At 47.8% G+C, this 19,058-nt stretch overlaps 1 protein-coding gene across 1 annotated transcript in view; it reads left to right on the top strand.

Moving 5' to 3' along the window:
• The window catches only part of SYCP2 (synaptonemal complex protein 2), a 4,998,961-nt gene that overhangs the window by 1,724,713 nt on the left and 3,255,190 nt on the right, over positions 1–19,058 (top strand). The window contains exon 19 of the mRNA XM_085615168.1: positions 3,039–3,205. Within this exon, the coding sequence (XP_085471294.1) occupies positions 3,039–3,205 (167 nt within the window). The remainder of the gene's footprint in view (positions 1–3,038; positions 3,206–19,058) is intronic.

Here is a 19,058-nt window from a genome sequence, read left to right as displayed (position 1 = left end):
CGAAAGAATTGGTTGTGATGGTTGATTCCACTTTAGGTTGGTGCAGTGACCTGGATTAGGTAGAAATCAGAGGACTCCGGTCTCCCATGGAGCAGTACCATCCCATCAGTCTTTTGGAGCTGCACGCTATCAACCTGACCCTCAGGGCTTTTCTTCCTTCCATCAACGGCCAGTCGACCAATTTCTTGACAGACAAAGTGACCACCATGTGGTTTTGCAACAAGCAAGACGGAGTGGGATTTGCCTTTTGTCTGGAGGCGATGAGGCTATGGCAGCTCCCTGACAGTGAGTCACCATGAAGGGCCACTCAAGATTAGAACCTACGGACTCAACACTGTGTCATACGCAGACGACACCCAAGTCAGCCTATCCAACAAACCCAACACCGCCAGACACAACTTTTGAGAAGGCATGGAAGCCGTCGCCAAATGAATGAATGAAAAACAGCTGCCTACAACTAAACACCAACAAAACTGAAGTACTCATCAAGGGCCCAAACCCCGACGCTTGGAACAACACCTGGTGGCCCCCCGCCCTCGGAAGCCCGTCCACCCCCACGGACCACGCACGCAACCTGGGAATCATCATCGACTCAGAGCTCAAAAAGGACCGCCATATCAACTCCGTCTCGTCCTCCTACTTCCTCCTACTGTCCTCCTACTTCCACACCCTCCGCCTCCTATGTAAGACCTTGAAATGGATCCCCCTTGAGACCGTCACTCACGCCCTGGTCACCAGCAGACTCGACTACGGCAACGCACTCTATGCCGGAATAAACAAAAACCTCACCCGCAAGCTACAGAACATCCAAAACGCCGCCGCAAGACTGGTCCTCAACCTGCCAAGACACTGCCACATCTCCCAGCACCTGCGCACAGTCCACTGGCTCCCCATCAAAGCTAGAGTTACCTTCAAGATGCTCACCCACGCTCACAAGGCCCTCCACGACACCGGACCAGCATATCTGAACAACCAACTCAAATTCCACACACCCTAAAGGACCCTACGATCAGCCCGACGCCGCAGTCCCCCGCACCAGAAAGACCAGATAGGGAGGCCGCTCCTTCTCCTTCTTCACGGCCAGAGCCTGGAACGACCTTACGCTTCACCTCAGACAGACAACAACGCTCCCCATCTTCACAAGAAACCTCAAAACCTGGCTCTTCGACAGACCCCCTCCTTGATGGACTGGAACCTGCGAAACCCCCCCGACAAAGCCCACCTCCCCACCCCTGGCGCCTTGAGACCCTTACGGGTGAGTAGTCGTGCTTAACAAACACCTTAATTGAGTGTGGAAAAGCTCAGCTGATGTCTCCTTGCAGATCATGAGTGGTGTCTGCATCTGGAAGTGGCCTGGGGTGCCTTTCCCCAGTGGGACATGCCTTCGATAGATCCTTTTTTTTGTGTTCCAACAGCTTTTATTTTCATAAGATGCATATAAAGAGTAACAAAAAGTACTGATCCAAATTAGAGCAGGTGTGCACACTCCATTGTAAAAGATTGGCTAATATACAGGACAGTGGATAACAACATGCGTAAAGTTCAGTAGCAGAAGTAGAGATGGCAATGATGGAACTAATAATTGAATAGTTGCAACTGGGAGAGGTGAAGAATAAACCCCACAGACTGCTAAATAGATAACATATCAGAGTGTACATAAGTCTAAACCATAAAGTAAGATGAAATAAGGAAATAAGAAAGAGATAGAGTGAAGCAAAGAGACAGTAAAATACTGGAAGGGGTGGGGGAAATCTCATAGTGGAAGGGGTGGGGGAAATCTCACCGACAATAGCACAATCCAGAGTTTGGCCTTCAATAGAGCCTTTTGCCTCTTCTGAAAATAATTAATGTTCCAGTTTCTGCCTCTAGAGTTTCCTCCTCAATGGTCTTTAGGGGATGCTTTTCGCCTTCGATGGGATTCACCTTCTCCTCTGTTCATTTCCGTCTCTGACTCTAATCCTGCAGGTGTTAAAGAAAGTCAGGTGGTACTAAGCTTAGCTGATTCACGTGGCCTCAGAATGGACCTGGAGGGTCTGTTACTCAGAACTGTTGACACTCAGCATCTGCCTGCATCTTTGATTTCCTCTTCCGGAGAATCTGCTGTCCTTCATGTTAGTATTGCACCTGAACCACTACCACCTACAACTATGTGCTTAACTTCTTATTGCAAAGTCCACTTCTCAGAAGCATCTCCTTGGAAGGGGCATTACTTCAGTATTGATTCACCTGTTAAGGAATCTGCAGTAAGAAGTATTGATTAGAAAAATAAATTACTTATCTTCAGTAGCATCCTTTCTGGTGGATACTCTATCCAACTAGGTGAGGAATCTGCAGATAGAAGTATCTATCAGAAGTATAAGCTACTTACGTTTGTTAAGAACCCTTCTGGTATATACCCTAACTAACCACAGATTCCTCACTGTAGCCCTCCTCCCTTTTGTAATGAGTGGGCTTCTAGAGTTAATACAATCCAAAGTTAGATTTTACACAATGCCATTGTTCTTAATCTGTCAGTCATAATTGGTGGCTACCCTATTTTACCACATATTTCTCACTGAAAACCTCCTTACCTTTCTGTTGAGTGGGCTTTTAGGAGTTAATAAGATTCTAAGTTAGATTTTGCACACCCTCATTGTTCTCAATCTGTCAGTCATGAATTGCATTTCAGAGTGCAGAAAAGACAAATTAATAAAATGACATAGCCACAGAGATGCCTCCTGAATGTGATCTGTTGTCAGGTCATGAGATGGAACAGAGGCAAGAGAGAGGCCAAGGGTACCACCTGCTGGCATGCAGGAACTACTGTTAGAGTTTCTGTATCTAGTCTAGTGCCTGGGATGAGGCAACAAAAGGTGATGAATCTGCAATCTTGAACTGTATTCGCCTGAAAGTGCGTTATTGAAAGTAAGTAACTAACTAATTTTGCTGATCAATTGCTTTCTCATATCTTTGAGCATTCAGTACCGTCTTGGGAACGTGAGGTATGTTGATTTAGAGTACTGTAAAAGTAACTCATTCTGACTTAAACTTTATTTAAGCAACCCCTCGAAAGGGACGAGTCAAACCTCCTCTGACAATGGTAAATTCTGCTGATTCCACTATCTTGCCGTTGAAGTTAGAAAATGAAGACAGACAAAAACAGAGTCCAGAAGTACATCAGAACATAACAAGAGAGACATTTAAATCTGGATCTAACATTGAAAAGGTAATCCTGCAAACAATGATAATCTGTATTGGTTCTTATTTGCCTCTTGTGTTCTTGTTTCTTCAGCATAACACATCCTTAGCTGAACAACTTTACTTACAGGTAGTGATGTGTAATGGTGTAAAGGTTTTTCATCCTTCACTTTATGAAGTTTTAAAACTTTGCCATGTTGGTGAGTTTCACAAAACTGGTGAAGTTCATAAAAATACAAATACTAAGAGAAAACATACTGTAACTGTGTTTTTTTCCTGATAAAATCTCTACTGCCCCCATTTTTGGCATGAGAATTTGCTTGTAAAATGTTTTTTTACAAAAAAATTGTTTGCTGAATTATTTTTGTGCTGAAAATGTATCCTGCTAGTGCAGTTTGCAAAGTTTTCTGAATTTGCCAACGTTGTAAACTATGCACTCTTTGCCCATCTTTGATGGCACAATTTGAAATTCACCTACGCCACATTTAATCACAGTAAATTCTCACATCTTATAATGTTTTTAGTTTCGATTTCTCATACTTGAAAGTTTTTTACTGGTGTGGGCCTGGATATAGCATTGTTAGGTCGAGTGATAGCCAAGGCCTTTTGATTTTGCCAAAATTATTGTATAACATTTCTTTCCACCCACTTTCACAGCAGTGGATCAGCCCCTCTACAGCCACTGGATAACTTGACTGTGAGTGATGGTATGCTGCTCTTTCACAAGAAACACATTCAGGCAGACTGGGTTATTCACAATGGTTGGTTATGCTTGTGAGCTATTTATACATCTAACTTTACTATTCCACCTTTGAGTAACTTTACTACTTTTGGCTATTCACAAAATCTGAGATCCGAGTGTAAAGTTACACAACAGTGTAGACTTACTCATCTCTACCCTTTGAACTACAAAAAAAACAGTAGTAAGTCCAGCACCACACATGGCTAACCCCTACTACTACAGCATCCTCTCCTAGACAGGGACTTAAATGTAAGCTCCATAAGAAATAATGTTAATTTGAATTCAGTTATTTACAATAGTTCAATATATAAATAATTACAATTTAATGTGAAAAATATATAAACAGTACATATTTTCTAGTTAATTTTAAAATACTTTCATAACGTTTTTGCATTTCAAAATTAATATAGCAATACATTTATTAAATATAATTAAATGTTAATTATGTCTATACATCATTTTTATTTAAACTTGAGAAAAGTAATTCTAATGTATGTTATTTACTTGGATTAAAGATTTATTTCAGAATGTAGTTATTAGTGCTGTATTCAGTTATACATTTAAAATACATATATAGAAATATTTTACATTAATATTTAACAAAATAAATATTTTACAATCTTTTTCCAAGTTTAATAAACATTTAAAGTTGTCCCAATTCCTTCCTATGCAAAGATCTTAACCACCGGGTTAGCATTCTCCCTATGGTAAAGTATATGTAATTTTCCCTTATCCTTTACCAAGTGAGGATATCTACCCAGGCTGTGGAGATGTCCCTATGGAAAAGTTCAGGGAACTTTACCCAATACTTTACCAGAGATCGCTGCCCCAAATGTGGAGTCTCACTATGTAAGCTATAGGGAAAAGTAACAATACTGGTTAAACTGCAATTATATTAAATAATATTAAACTTAATTTTCTCAAGTTTAAATTAAAAAAAAAATCCATCCTCATCTTAAATGAATATATTATTTTATCATACATTTATAATTATTGAAAGTGATGTATAGAATTAATTACAACTAATGTGAGTATGTTTAATACAATGTATTGCTGAATTAATTTTAAAATGCGAAAAAGTTAATAAAATGTTTTATAATTAACTAAATATAGATACGATTTTATATATTTTTCCTACATGAAATTATAATTATTTATATTTTTAACTATTCAGATGAATTTATCTTATCTCAATATTATTTCCAACTCCACAGATTTCTACGGGTGGGTATTGCATTACCAGTGTCTGTCCATGTGTGGTGCTGGACTTACTTCAGCTCTGAGTTGAAGTAATATACTTCTGTTTTGATCCCTTTTTGTTGTAGTAACTTTAGAAGTTCAGTTTTTGAATAGCAATAGCTCTCTAAACCCTTTCTCTGAACCTCCCGTAACCTCTCCCTATGCCTTCCTTTTCCCCTCCCCTTTACTTGTAAGCATTCCCAATTTTATAGCCACACCCCTCTTTCCCTCCCACAAAATAAGTCACAAAATAAGTCACAACACAATCACTAACACATTAGTATATCTCCTACTCGGAGATATCAGCACAATACACAAGAATACTTTGAAATATACAGGTAAGTAGCACAAATGTACACTGGTCTCCAGGGAGAGACCATACCATATATTAAGAAAGTGGGATGAGAGCTGCAAAGGAGAACGGGTCTTGGACCAGAAGAGTGAGAGGAGCGGGGGACACAAGGAACCACCCAAGGTTTGTACCCAGGAACCTCGTGGAGGCTGTTTGCAGAGTGGAACCACAGCCGCGTGCCCAATGGAAGTCAATGGAGAAGTTGCGGTTGCAGTTTTAAAGAAGAAAGACACTTCACGGAGGACCCCGAAGAAACCCTGTTGAAGACAGAAGGTTGGAGAGCTCCCCCCCAACCCGTGTATGCCAGAGGAACCAGGTTACCTGCACGAGGGATGCCGGGTGCAAGGGGTGGAAGTGACATCGGAATCTTCCATAGAGGACAATGGGAGACTTCAAAGAAGATGCCTCTGTAGAAGACTGTGAAGGAGTCCAGTGGAATCCAAGGGTGGATTCTGGAAGTGAAGAACCTTCAAGCAGAGGGGACAGGGTCTGTGCCACTAGGAGGTGACCAGGAGACTTGGAAGCACAATGCCTACCAATGTTGAGAGGTTCAGAAGAGCTGATGGTAAACTTCTCGCTGCAGCTGTGAGGACCATGCAATGCTGAGTAAGACCAGGAGCAATGCACGATCTGTCCGATGTCGAATGTCGGTGTCTAGTTGGTTGGTTTCCATCGGGAGCACAAATAAGCCTTTGTAGCCGCAACTGGCATGGAGAACGAAAAGGAGTAAACTTTGGGACCAGCAAGGTCCAAGGGACTTCTCAATGGCAAGAGAGTCAGAACAGGATCTGACCAAGTAGGAGAGCCAACTGAAGCAGGAGAAGACCCTCAGAAGGACCTACAGGCCGTAGGCACAGGAATCGCAGGAGGACCTCAAGCAGCTCACCAAAGTCGGAGGCCCACGATGCAGAAGATGCAGGGAGGACTCTGTTCTTCAGTAAGTGAGGTGCTGGAAGCTGGAGCTTCTTGTAGCCCGAAGATCTCTAGAGGACAGAGCCAACAAGCCTTGGCAACGGCAAGTCGGAGTGGTGCACAGGGGTTCTGTTCCAGTGGTTCTTACGAGGGATGCTATCCTCCAAATTGCAGGGAAGACAGTTCAGACCTCTAGGGAGCCACAGAACTACCACCTGTGTTGCTGAGCCTTGAGATGTCCGTAGGACTACAGGACCAGCAGACTGGTCAGCTTTGTTGCGGTGCCTGCAGATGCAGGGGAGTGTCTCCTTCACTCCAAGGGAGATTTCATCCCGTGCCCTTGATGCTCACAGGTCTTTTGGATAACCTGGCTGAAACACAGACACAGAGTGCAGCAGGAGTCTTCCTTGACGTTTGAAGAGCAACATAGTTTCAGGGTTGAGTCTGGTCCCATGACTAATCTGAGGACCCACCCACAGGGGAGCCCTTAAGTACCCTAAGGAAAGGGTTGGGACGACTCTGAGGTCCCTTCCAGAGAAAGGGCTAGACAGAGGGGAGGATACGCCCCTGTCCTTTGTCTGGTTTTGTGCCAGAACGGGAGCCAAGAGTTCCTGAACTGGCTCAAACTGTAGTATGCAAGGAGGCCGCCAAATGTGGCCTTCAAAGCAGTCTGGTGGTGCTAGAAAGCACCCCCACTAGAGCCCAGTACGCTAAGTCCTGTCTTGGAGGTGGTCACACCTACCTGCGACAGGAAACCTATAGTTCTACCATCCCCTGCTCAGCTCAGCAGCAGGAGAGCAGAATCATGTCTGTGGTCTGCAGCAGCACTAGGTTGCTTGCAGACCCTGAAAGGCTGTTACCAGGAGTACAGGGGGTCTCCTAATGAGCCCCCAGTACTTGGGATTGTACTTCTGCAACGGAATTGGTGTTGGGGTATAATTCCAACTTGTTTGATACCAAACATGACCGGGTTCGGTGCAGCCATTATATAGTTAGACATCTTGTAATGACTGATGTCCACTATATGTTTTAAAATGGCTGACTGCTCTTGCAAAGCTTGGGGAATCAACTCAGTGGTTTGTAGGGGTGTCCTGCTCATGCAGGGGCACCCTCACACTCACAACCAAGCACTCTGCCCTCAGGACTGAAGAGCCTGCCACAGCGGAGACTTACTGGGCCCGATTCACAGAACAAACTTAAGACTAAATCCTAAACTTAGTACCAATCTGGTATTCACAGAATGCACCTAGTACTTCTGGTATTCACAGAATGAACTTACTACTTTTGCTATTCACAAAATGAACTTAGGACTTTTGCTATTCACAGAATCCATTTACGACCACTAAACTTACGTCCGCACTCGGGCCGGAATTTCCGCACCCGGAGCGGAATTTCCGGGCCCGGAGCGGAAAGTCCGCTTACGGGCCGGAAAGTCCGCTTACGGGCCGGAAAGTCCGGCTACGGGCGGAAAGTCCGGCTCCGGGCCGGAAGTTCCGATTACGGGCCGGAAAATCCGGTTTGGTGGCCATTGATCATGTGAGCCAAGGGTGAACCTGTCCAAGTCCCTACCATCCCCCACCATGCATCAGCTGACACACTCCAGCCAATCCTAGCTCGGCAGCACGTATAACTGCAGAGCAGATACACACAAACCCTTTCAACATGTCACTGAATGTGTTTGTTGCACTGCCCCTTGCCATGCAGAAAAACCACTTGAGGAGGAGGAGGAGGAGAGCCAGAGCAGAGAGGATCTTCAGACAGAGGATCAACTTATTTGGAATGTCCAGTCAAGATATAAGGGCCAGGTACCGTTTCCCTCCAGAAATCATCTTGGATATGGTATGTGAGTGGGAGCAGGAACTTTACTCCGTGACCTGCTGCTCACATGCAATACCAGCATACCTAAAGATCCTATCAGCGCTCCATTTCTTCGCCACTGGCTCATTCCAAAGGGTCTCCAGTGACCATGTGGGCATATCCCAGGCGAGCCAGTCGGGGTGCCTGCATCAGGTACTGCGATGCATCACTGCAAGATCCCACCACCACATACATATGCCACCGACACAGACCCTGAGACAAAGGGCAGCACGAGATTTCTTTCGCATTGCACAATTTCCACGTGTGCTGGGTGCAATTGACTGTACCCATGTGGCCCTTCAGCCACCCCGCCACATTGCACACATCTTCTGCAACAGACACCGATGGCATTCCATCAACGTGCAAGCTGTCTGTGATGCCAGAGGGAGGTTCATTGATGTGCATGCGGTGTTCCCCGGCAGTACCCATGACAGCTTCATATTCCGCATGTCACCTCTTGCCCGGTGGATGGCTGCGGAAGAATTTGGCAACATGTGGCTACTGGGTAAGTACCAAGCGTTAGAAAGGATAAATATGTGTTTTTGAAATGTCTGAATGCCCCCCAACATTAACCATTGTACTATAAGTATCATAAAGCTAGATACAGGGCCCACCTGACAATGCATGTAATACAGTATAGATCATGTCCTGTGCAAGTCAAAGAGGGAAATCTAACCAACTGCCCTTTCCCCTCTACTCAGGTGACGCTGGGTATGCACTCACCCCACATCTCCTCACCCCTTACAGGCGTGCAGACACTGTACCACAGCGTAGGTACAATAGGGCACACATACGGACTCGAGCCATCATAGAGCGCACTTTTGGTCTGTTGAAGTCGCGATTCAGATGTCTCGACCGTACAGGGGGGGTGCTGCAGTACTCCCCAGAAGTAGTGTGCAAGATCATTTTAGCCTTTTGTGTCTTGCACAACATTGCCTTAACGCATGGCTTACAGATACCGCTGGAACCTCGGCTACCTATGAATCTGGGAAACCGGGCCATGGCACATAACCGAGGTCAGGGCATGCAAGTCCGTGAGCAGCTTGTTGCCACGTTTTTCACATGAGCAACCTGTAGTGGAATGGACTAAATGTGGATTGCTGTCTGTTGCCAATGATGAAACTTGGATATACACGACTGTGTCAATAAATTCCTTCCTGAGGCAACTTTGCAAGCCACACTAACTGCATGTTAATCACAGCTCTTGACAGTAGTCAAAAGGTTGAGCCTGCATCAGCACATGTGCCCATGTCAGCGATCAGTGTAGTGGATGTCCCTAAAGAATCTATAGCCGCAGATGCAAGATGATACATGTACTGAGAGACACAGCCGGACCTCATGAGGATGGGTCTCTTAATCAGAAAAGGCCATAACCATAGCATTGTCGGCCCTGTGCCATCAACAGATGTGACTCCCCCACAAATGATGCGCCCACGACGTGAGTGATGCAATGGGTCAATCAGACACCATGGGGCAGATTAATGTGGGACTTGCGGCCCTTTCACGCTGCCGTTGCGTCACTTTTGTGACGCAGCGGCGGTGCAAAGCCAGCGCCATGCTGCGGGGTATGTACTATATGACGCATCTGGGAGATGCGTCACGTTGTAAAGGCCTGCGCCACATGTAGGCGTTCTGGCGCAGGGGGGGGGGCTTCCGGCGCAGGAACGCCTCATAAAAGTGGCTGGCTGAAATCTAAAATATTTCACTCAGTCACTTTTAAGGCCATGCTGCGTCAAAACCCTGCGCCTGCTTGAAGCAGGCGTAAGGATTGACGCAGCATCATAGGGATAGGGCACCCCCGAGCCTTGCTGGAGCTGCGTTGTGCATGCGACGCAACTCCAGCAATGCGCCGCCTTTCCAACGGGGGATGCGTCACGCATCTGCACATCCGAGCACCACGGTGCACCGAATTGTCAATGCGGCGCATCTGTGTTGGCGCACGGGTGGGCAGATGCATCGCAACTCTTCTGACGCATCTCTGCTGATTAGCAGAGATGCGCCAGAAGCCGTAAATCTGCCCCCATGAGTCTGTGATATATCCACACTTCTCAAACACAATGTTCCGTAACACATCACACAACTCTGCAAATGAGCACCTAATATGGACTACATGTATCATGATGCAAAGCATGAGAAACTGAAACAGAAACTGCAGAAATGTCTTGAAATGGTCTCTTCACCCTCTTGTCACATTTAAATAATTCTCACATGCACTGCCTTTTCTTTTTTATCCACAACAGAACAGCAGGATGGCAGTAGATGTGATTCCAGATTGTGGATGGATCTGGATGAATACAAAATGGCAGGCAACTATTTCCTGTGATGTATTTCCTGCCTCCCACTCCCTGTCAAACATTTCCTGTATGGAATTATATGTTCCGGGTCATTTTCGGAGTTTGCGGCCACAAAGCGGAAGTTCCGATTACGGAGCGTACGGCCCGTGTGCGGACACCCCGCTCCGGAACCGGAAACTGCGCTTACGGGCCGTAAACTCCGAAAATGACCCGGAACACATAATTTCATTCAGGAAATGTTTTACAGGAAGTGGGAGGCAGGAAATACATCACAGGAAATAGTTGGCAGCCATTTTGGGTTCATTCTGAGTCATCCTCTATCACAGACAGATCCTCTGACATCCTGCTGCTCTCATCCTTCTTATTATCCCCATAATGGCTGAGGGTTACGAAGAGAAGGCACCCCCTTTCACTGAAAGTGAGTTGGACATCTTGGCTGAGGGGGTGCTGGCCAAATTTTCTCAGCTATATGGGGACCATGAACACCAGCTGAGCAATGCAGCCCGGGCCAGGCTGTGGGCCAACATCGCCGAGCGCTGCAGTGCAGTGGGAGTCCACACCAGGAGTGCGAGGGCATGCCGCAAGCGCTGGGAGGACCTAAAACGGTGGGCCCGGCACAAGGCTGAGGAGCTGGTGGGCCAGTCTTCCCAGCACCATGTGCATCATCCTCGCCTATCCCCACTGTACAGGAGGGTCCTGCGATCAGCTTGGCCGACCCTCCATGCTCAGCTGGAGGAGCATGAGCAGCAGGGACATGGTAAGTGCATCATATGCTAAATGTGTCTGGGAGTATGATGTGAGTGAAACAGTGCTGTACCATTGTGTGTCCGATGCCTCCATTCACAGATTCCGTGTCCATGCAGCAGTCACCAAGCTTAAAAAGGCACACTGTGGCATATGGACTGTACAGGGCAGAGTGCATTTTGGGAGTTGGAGTCTCGTCATGACAACTGGCTAAATGAGCCATAATTGTGCATTTGTACTGAAATCAGCTCTTCCCGCACCACTACAATTGGCACTAGGAAATAATGTGTGCATTGGATGAGCAATGGTACAGACACTGTCCAGTGTGCGCATGGCAGGCCAAAGGGTATTGGATGCTATGACTTGCATTGCATTTTTAGAGTTTGGGTTCCAATTGTGACAAAACATCATGTGCCATGGAGTCAAGACAGACTTTGACATCCTTGCATCACTCTTAAGCGCTTCTAAATTTGCAAGGGGTGTCCACTGACAGACGTCTCAGCCTCAGTGGCCTGTTTCACATTTCACATGTACAGGTAGCTGTCACTAAATTCCCCCAGTGTTCAGCGGTGTACTGCATTACCATATCAGTCACCAAAGCCAATATGTGCCACTGGATTGTCAGTACATGTGTGGGGACAGCCAAAGGCTAGACTCACAATTTAGCTACAGAAATAGGCCAGAGCCTCAGTGCATGTGTGACCCACATTCGCCACTTGTCGTGTCCCATACAATGCTACAAAGCAGATGACACTTGTCCAGACCTTCAATAGCTGCGACTCCTTATGAATGGCCATAATCTGAGATTCGGGACTTCATGTTCTCCATTGGTGGACTGCTTTTGGAACCTGCACATGTAGCTGTGGCAGGACACACAGATCACCAGAATGCCAGGTTGAGGGTTGGCCAATACAGTTGTGTAAGCCACACACATCCATGTGAGATGGCCATGTCAGACTCAATGCAGTAAATGACGGTGAACATACATGTAATGTCAGCTCATAGACACTGACAACTATTGAGTGTAATCAGAGGAAAATAAGTCTGACCTTGGCTCCTATGAATGTGTCTCGTCCTGCATGACACAAACATAACATTCGGATTTTGCTTACATTTCAGCAGGCACAGCTGGCGAAACAGAAGGACAGCAGGACCAGGTCCGGAGCAAGAGGCCACCGGTGCGGCGGCGGCTACACCCTCTTTCCACCAGCGAGGAAGAGGAGGATGAGGAGGGACCCTCAACATCAAGAGGCAAGGGGATTGCGCCCACCCGGACTGACAAGGGACACCCTGATGCTGGTGCCACATCCCGAGTGGAGGCTGCAGACATTGAATCGGGGGGGGGTGAACACGACACCTCGGACCATGAGGTGTTGGAGAGCTACTCTCCTCGGGACTCTTCACCTGTGGTCCCTGAAAAGGTGTCCTCGGGGCAGGCCAACAAACAATCTGGGCCTGCCATCAGCCCCTCCCTACCTCTAGAGTTCCCCATTCCATCGGGGGACCCTGCTGCAACCCCTGCAACCAGTCCCCCTCATCGTAGCCGCCAGCTCCCCAACATCATTGGCTCCGGACCTCAGGCACCACATCCCTCCTTTTCCCCCCAGGCCCCTCCCGGTGTTGTTCCTCCTGTGGCTGTGCCAGTGGACTTGATGTGGATGTGTGAGGGTCAGCCAGACATGTCCGCTCGCATCCAGCTACAAGTGTATATGGAGGTACGCATGATGCGAGAGGACATGCTCCGAACAATGGCCACCCTCACCACCAGCATCAATTCACTGACCGCAGCCATCTCGTCTGTTGTCTCCCCAATCCCTTCCCATACCACTGTCAATGTCTCCCCCTGTCCGTTGGCCCACACTGTTTCCCCCCGTACTCCTCGTGTGGCACGAACCCAAGTGGTGCCTGTTCCTGCACCCGCCAGACGTGTGCCTGCATCGGACTCTGAGGATCTGGACATTGTGGTCCTAGAGGATGACCAGAAGGACACTTGACTTTTGACGTGAACAATTATTTCATTTTCCCCTTGTAAATAGACTGTTTTCCCTGACGCTCCCTGACGTGTTATATTTTTTTTGCCCCACCCCAATCCAGGTTCCCATCTCCCTCTGCATTAAGATCATCATTTGTTTTCCTTTCTCCCTTCCAAACGGACGGTTGTTCTTTTGTACCTTCTTAAAATACAATTCGGAATACTAATAACTTCCACTTGTTTGACTTCTTTCTGAATGTCTGGTTCTGAATATGGACACATATTTGGTGAGTCATCTGCTATGCACATAATGGCTGGTTGCAATGATGGGTTACACTTGTAACTGTGTCACACACTCACATACCTTCTCACATCTCGAGGCCACCTACAACGTTACACAGGACATGATACACAACAGATTTTTATTTTTGGTAGGTGTTTATTTGGTGCACACACAATCACGTGATCACATTGTCCTGGGTTCCTGTCACTGGTGAGTGCAACGCCGCAATTTGGGGGGGGATGACCGCTCGGAGTGCTCAGGTCTGGCTCACCGCCTACGTGGAGGTGGGTACTGTCCAAGGGACTGTCCAGGTTCATCCAAATGTGCTGGGGCAGATGGTGTATGCACACTTGATGGTTGTGCCTGGACAAGGGCAGGTTGTGCACGTGGTGGGAGTGCCTGTACAGGTGGTGGTGGTGGTTGTACAGGTGGCGGGAGTGACTGTACAGGTGGTGGTGGTTGTGCAGGTGGCGGGAGTGACTGTACAGGTGGTGGTGGTTGTGCAGGTGGCGGGAGTGACTGTACAGGTGGTGGTGGTTGTGCAGGTGGCGGGAGTGACTGTACAGGTGGTGGTGGTTGTGCAGGTGGCGGGAGTGACTGTACAGGTGGTGGTGGTTGTGCAGATGGCGGGAGTGACTGTACAGGTGGTGGTGGTGGTTGTGCAGGTGGTGGGAGTGCCTGTACAGGGGGTGGTGTTGTGAGTGCCAGTTCAGGCTGCTGGTGTGGATGTCTCCCTTTGCTGTGTTAGTGTGCAGTTGGTACAGGTGTGGGGATGTGCTGTCCTGTGGGCAGATATGATGGCTCCCCTCCCTGCGTTGACCGTGAAGGGAAAGGTTGGCTCACTCTCAATATGCCCTCCATCATCTTCATGGCCAAGGCATGGTGTCTTGCACTCTCTTCCCTCTGGATGGATAGCATGTCTCGCATATTTCTGGACATGTCCTGCCAAGTCCTATCCATCCTATCCAACACTTGGCTCAGCCTCTCCACCGCCTGAGGGAAGTGGACCATGTCCTGCAGGGAGTCCGACATGTCGGACAGGGTAGCCCCTATGGCACTAATGTCCTGCCTCACATCGCTCTGCTGTTGGAAGAAGTCCTGCTCCCACTGGTCATCACAGCCAGGTGCAGGCCCTCTCTGCAGCTGTCTGCCATGGATGGGATGTGCAGGTCCTACGGCAGGGGGTGGGGTGGGAGGTGGGAGCCTGTGGGCAGGTGAATGGTGTCCAGGGGATTCCGGCAGCACAACAGGGCTGGTACTACCCCCAGATGGTGGAGAGGATGGCAGGGATACACTGTCTAGGGAAGAGTGGGTAGGGGAACCACCATGTTGGTCCTGGACGTGAGGACTGTGAGGGAGTGATGTCTGTGTTGTGATGCGTGTGTGCTGTGGCTGGTTTGCTCGAGTCTGGGGACAGGCCATGGTATGCCTGGGAGGAGGCGGAGGGACGTTGCTTGGCAGAGGAGTTGATGCCCTGACCGATTTAGCCAATCTGGCACGATATCGCGCATTGGCATCTTCATCGTCAGACATGTTGTCCTCATCATCCACCAAGTAGAGGTCCTCAGGAAATTCTTCCTCCTCCTCCTGAGCAGTGCTTGCAGCCGACATCACAGCTTTGAGGATCAGGGGATTCTCCCCTCTGATTCCACGTCGGCCCGCACTGGTCATAGGCCTGTCATCCTCGTCATCAGCATCCCCTGGAACAGAGGTTGCAACCGTATTAGGGATTGACCTGGTATGACATGTGGTGCAACACAAGGGTTTGTATCAACTGTACTTTGCATCAACAGATGAGGATCATGTGACCTGTGTAGGGTACCACCACAAATGACAGCTCACACCATAGCACTGAGGTGTTACACAGATACAGGCACACTCACCAGCTCCAGCCACAACTCTCTGTCCCTTGGTGTTCCCCCCTAGTGTCACCTGCTGGACCTGTCTCCTCACGGGCCTAGCTGTCCCTGAACCAGCAGCTGTAGAGGGAAGTGACAACATTCTCAATTATCTGCATCACCAATTGTCAGACAGGCACATGACACTCCAGATTTGTATTTCACTTGGTACACAACAACTGCTGATTACATGCAGAGGGGAATCAGGATCTCTGTCATGGCTTTGGAGTCAAAGCCAGTGACACACCTCATGCCAGAATTACCTGAAGGACGGGTGTGCGAGGGTTGGATGTCATTCAGTCCCCGGGATGGTGCATGCTGCTGGGGTGTAATCCGGTCAGCAGCTGTGATAAGACATACAGGTCTATATTTTGCAACCACAGATGGTAGCTCTGAGCCAACATGTCATTCACAATGACTATTTGTGGGTAATCCAGAACTATGTGCAGCATGTTTAGCTCCTGAACATTACATTTGGGCACCTGCTCACATGCAGCAGTTGCCAGCCGTTCCCTCCACACAGCAGTGACATCAATAAGATGACACATCAACAGACACCTCATGCTAGAATTACCTGAAGGACAGCTGCGCGAGGGTTGGATGTCATTCAGTCCCCGGGATGGTGCATGCTGCTGGGGTGTAATCCGGTCAGCAGCTGTGATAAGACATACAGGTCTATATTTTGCCACCACAGATGGTAGCTCTGAGCCAACATGTCATTCACAATGACTATTTGTGGGTAATCCAGAACTATGTGCACCATGTTTAGCTCCTGAACATTACATTTGGCCACCTGCTCACATGCAGCAGTTGCCAGCCGTTCCCTCCACACAGCAGTGACATCAATAAGATGACACATCAACAGACACCTCATGCTAGGATTACCTGAAGGACAGCTGCGCGAGGGTTGGATGTCATTCAGTCCCCAGGATGGTGCATGCTGCTGGGGTGTAATCCGGTCAGCAGCTGTGATAAGACATACAGGTCTATATTTTGCAACCACAGATGGTAGCTCTGAGCCAACATGTCATTCACAATGACTATTTGTGGGTAATCCAGAACTATGTGCAGCATGTTTAGCTCCTGAACTTTACATTTGGGCACCTGCTCACATGCAGCAGTTGCCAGCCGTTCCCTCCACACAGCAGTGACATCAATAAGATGACACATCAACAGACACCTCATGCTAGAATTACCTGAAGGACGGCTGCACGAGGGTTGGATGTCATTCAGTCCCCGGGATGGTGCATGCTGCTGGGGTGTAATCCGGTCAGCAGCTGTGATAAGACATACAGGTCTATATTTTGCAACCACAGATGGTAGCTCTGAGCCAACATGTCATTCACAATGACTATTTGTGGGTAATCCAGAACTATGTGCAGCATGTTTAGCTCCTGAACTTTACATTTGGGCACCTGCTCACATGCAGCCGTTGCCAGCCGTTCCCTCCACACAGCAGTGACATCAATAAGATGACACATCAACAGACACCTCATGCTAGAATTACCTGAAGGACGGCTGCACGAGGGTTGGATGTCATTCAGTCCCCGGGATGGTGCACGCTGCTGGGGTGTAATCCGGTCAGCAGCTGTGATAAGACATACAGGTCTATATTTTGCCACAACAGATGGTAGCTCTGAGCCAACATGTCATTCTCAATGACCATTTGTGGGTAATCCAGAACCATGTGCAGCATGTTTAGCTCCTGAACTTTCCATTTGGGCACCTGCTCACATGCAGCAGTTGCCAGCCGTTCCCTCCACACAGCAGTGACATCAATAAGATGACACATCAACAGACACACATGTATGAGAAGATTACTGATAGGAATGGATAAATGACCCGGATTCCTCCCCATTAAACTGCTATCACCTTTGCCATTCAGACTTACATATTTCCAGAGTCTCATGTTGTTTGTTGTCAAGTCAGAAAGGGTTTCATGTGTGAGATTTGCAATAGTCAGGGACATGATGTTGCTCATTTGTGCTTCCCCACGCTTGAAGTCACACATATTTGTATGAGAGAACACAGATGTCTTTCCCAGATCATGGTACTACTTAGCTGACGACGATTGGTGTCTTTTACAGCAGACATCCAAACCTCATATGTCAAACACTCACCTATACATGTGAATACAGTAGGAGAGGAGGCAAGCGGAGTGTAACATTTGGTTTATACTCACACATTGCGGATAGGCTGAGAGGCTTTGATGCCTTCTGCCTGCACTGGATTAGCGTGTTGCTCTTCTGCCTAGTCATTTAGCAGGTGTAACTGCATGAAGATTCACCTTAGCAGCCCCTACATTCATCTCAAAGGTACACTACTGGCATCAGTGTTGGCCTCAGCCATGCTATTTTCATCATGGTGTTTCCTATCATTGAATTGCAAGCCGGTTGTGTTTTGGTCACTTCATATGACTCATGGTACTATTGAATGTCCATTCTGCACTCACTTGGCATACATTTTGTGTCATCCTTTCATTAGCCACCAGGGTCTGATCTTGCATGGGTTCAAATGCCATATGTGAGCATATTGTGATGCAGAACAACAGTGTTGTAATACACATGCAACATACGGCGGACGTGAAAGGCACATTTCATGAGCAGTCAGCCTGATATATTCTTGGGTTCCCCTCCCTTGGCCCAGCACGGGAACAGTGTGTGGGCCCTGAACAGATGTCACAGCCAACCTTGTAGCAGAAGTCAGTGTGTGTCTTTGATTCTGGGAGGACCTCGTTGTACACATAAGTGTGTTTTGCTACTTAACATTCCGGCAGCCACATGTGATGCACTAGATTTCTGGCACAAAGGATGAGCACAAGCAGTTGTGGGCACCAGCGTTGCATTAGTGTGTTATACGTAATATCATGATTGCTCCCACATAACTTCGAATGGGCCCACTACCTGGATGCAACCTATATCAACTTCGAATGGGCCCACTACCTGGATGCAACCTATATCACAATGACATGTCTACGGATCCTGATGTGAGGTCCACTATCGTGTTTTGTTGATGGGCAACACAAAAGCCAGACAATGTCCATTGACTACTCCAATAGTAATGCAGCTATTTGTACATCTCTGGTTGACTTTCATATGTGGGCACTACATGTCCCTCGGTCACTCCTGGCAATGTATGCATTTTGACCATCTCCTGGCCACTTTGACTTACCAGTCGGTGAGGGTGTACGGTGGCGATGCCTCCCAGTCGATGCAGGGACCTCTGCTGCGGCAGTTGTCTGTGCTCTGGCTGAATGTGTCAATGGGTGAGAAGAGAGAAAACTAAACATCTGGAATATGTGCTTGTGGAACATTTCTGTGATTTCCCCATTTCTTCTGCATGCTAACAGTGTTATGCAGTACTGCTGCTGACTGGGCAGGTAGGAGCAGTGGTGCATTGGGGTGGTAATGGCGTGGCAGGGTGGGAAATGTACAACAGAATAGGTGTCTGACTTTTGGACCAGATGGTTCTCTCACCTTCTGCTTTGTGCTTTAAGCTTGCACGGGGTGATTTACTTCTTTGAGATTTAGTGGCATGTTTCCACGCCCCTTGTAATACATTTACACCGCAGTTGCGTCACTTCTGTGA

Source organism: Triturus cristatus, chromosome 7 (assembly GCF_964204655.1).
Source record: "Triturus cristatus chromosome 7, aTriCri1.1, whole genome shotgun sequence".
NCBI lineage: Eukaryota > Metazoa > Chordata > Amphibia > Caudata > Salamandridae > Triturus > Triturus cristatus.
This window is presented reverse-complemented; position numbering and strand designations above follow the sequence as displayed.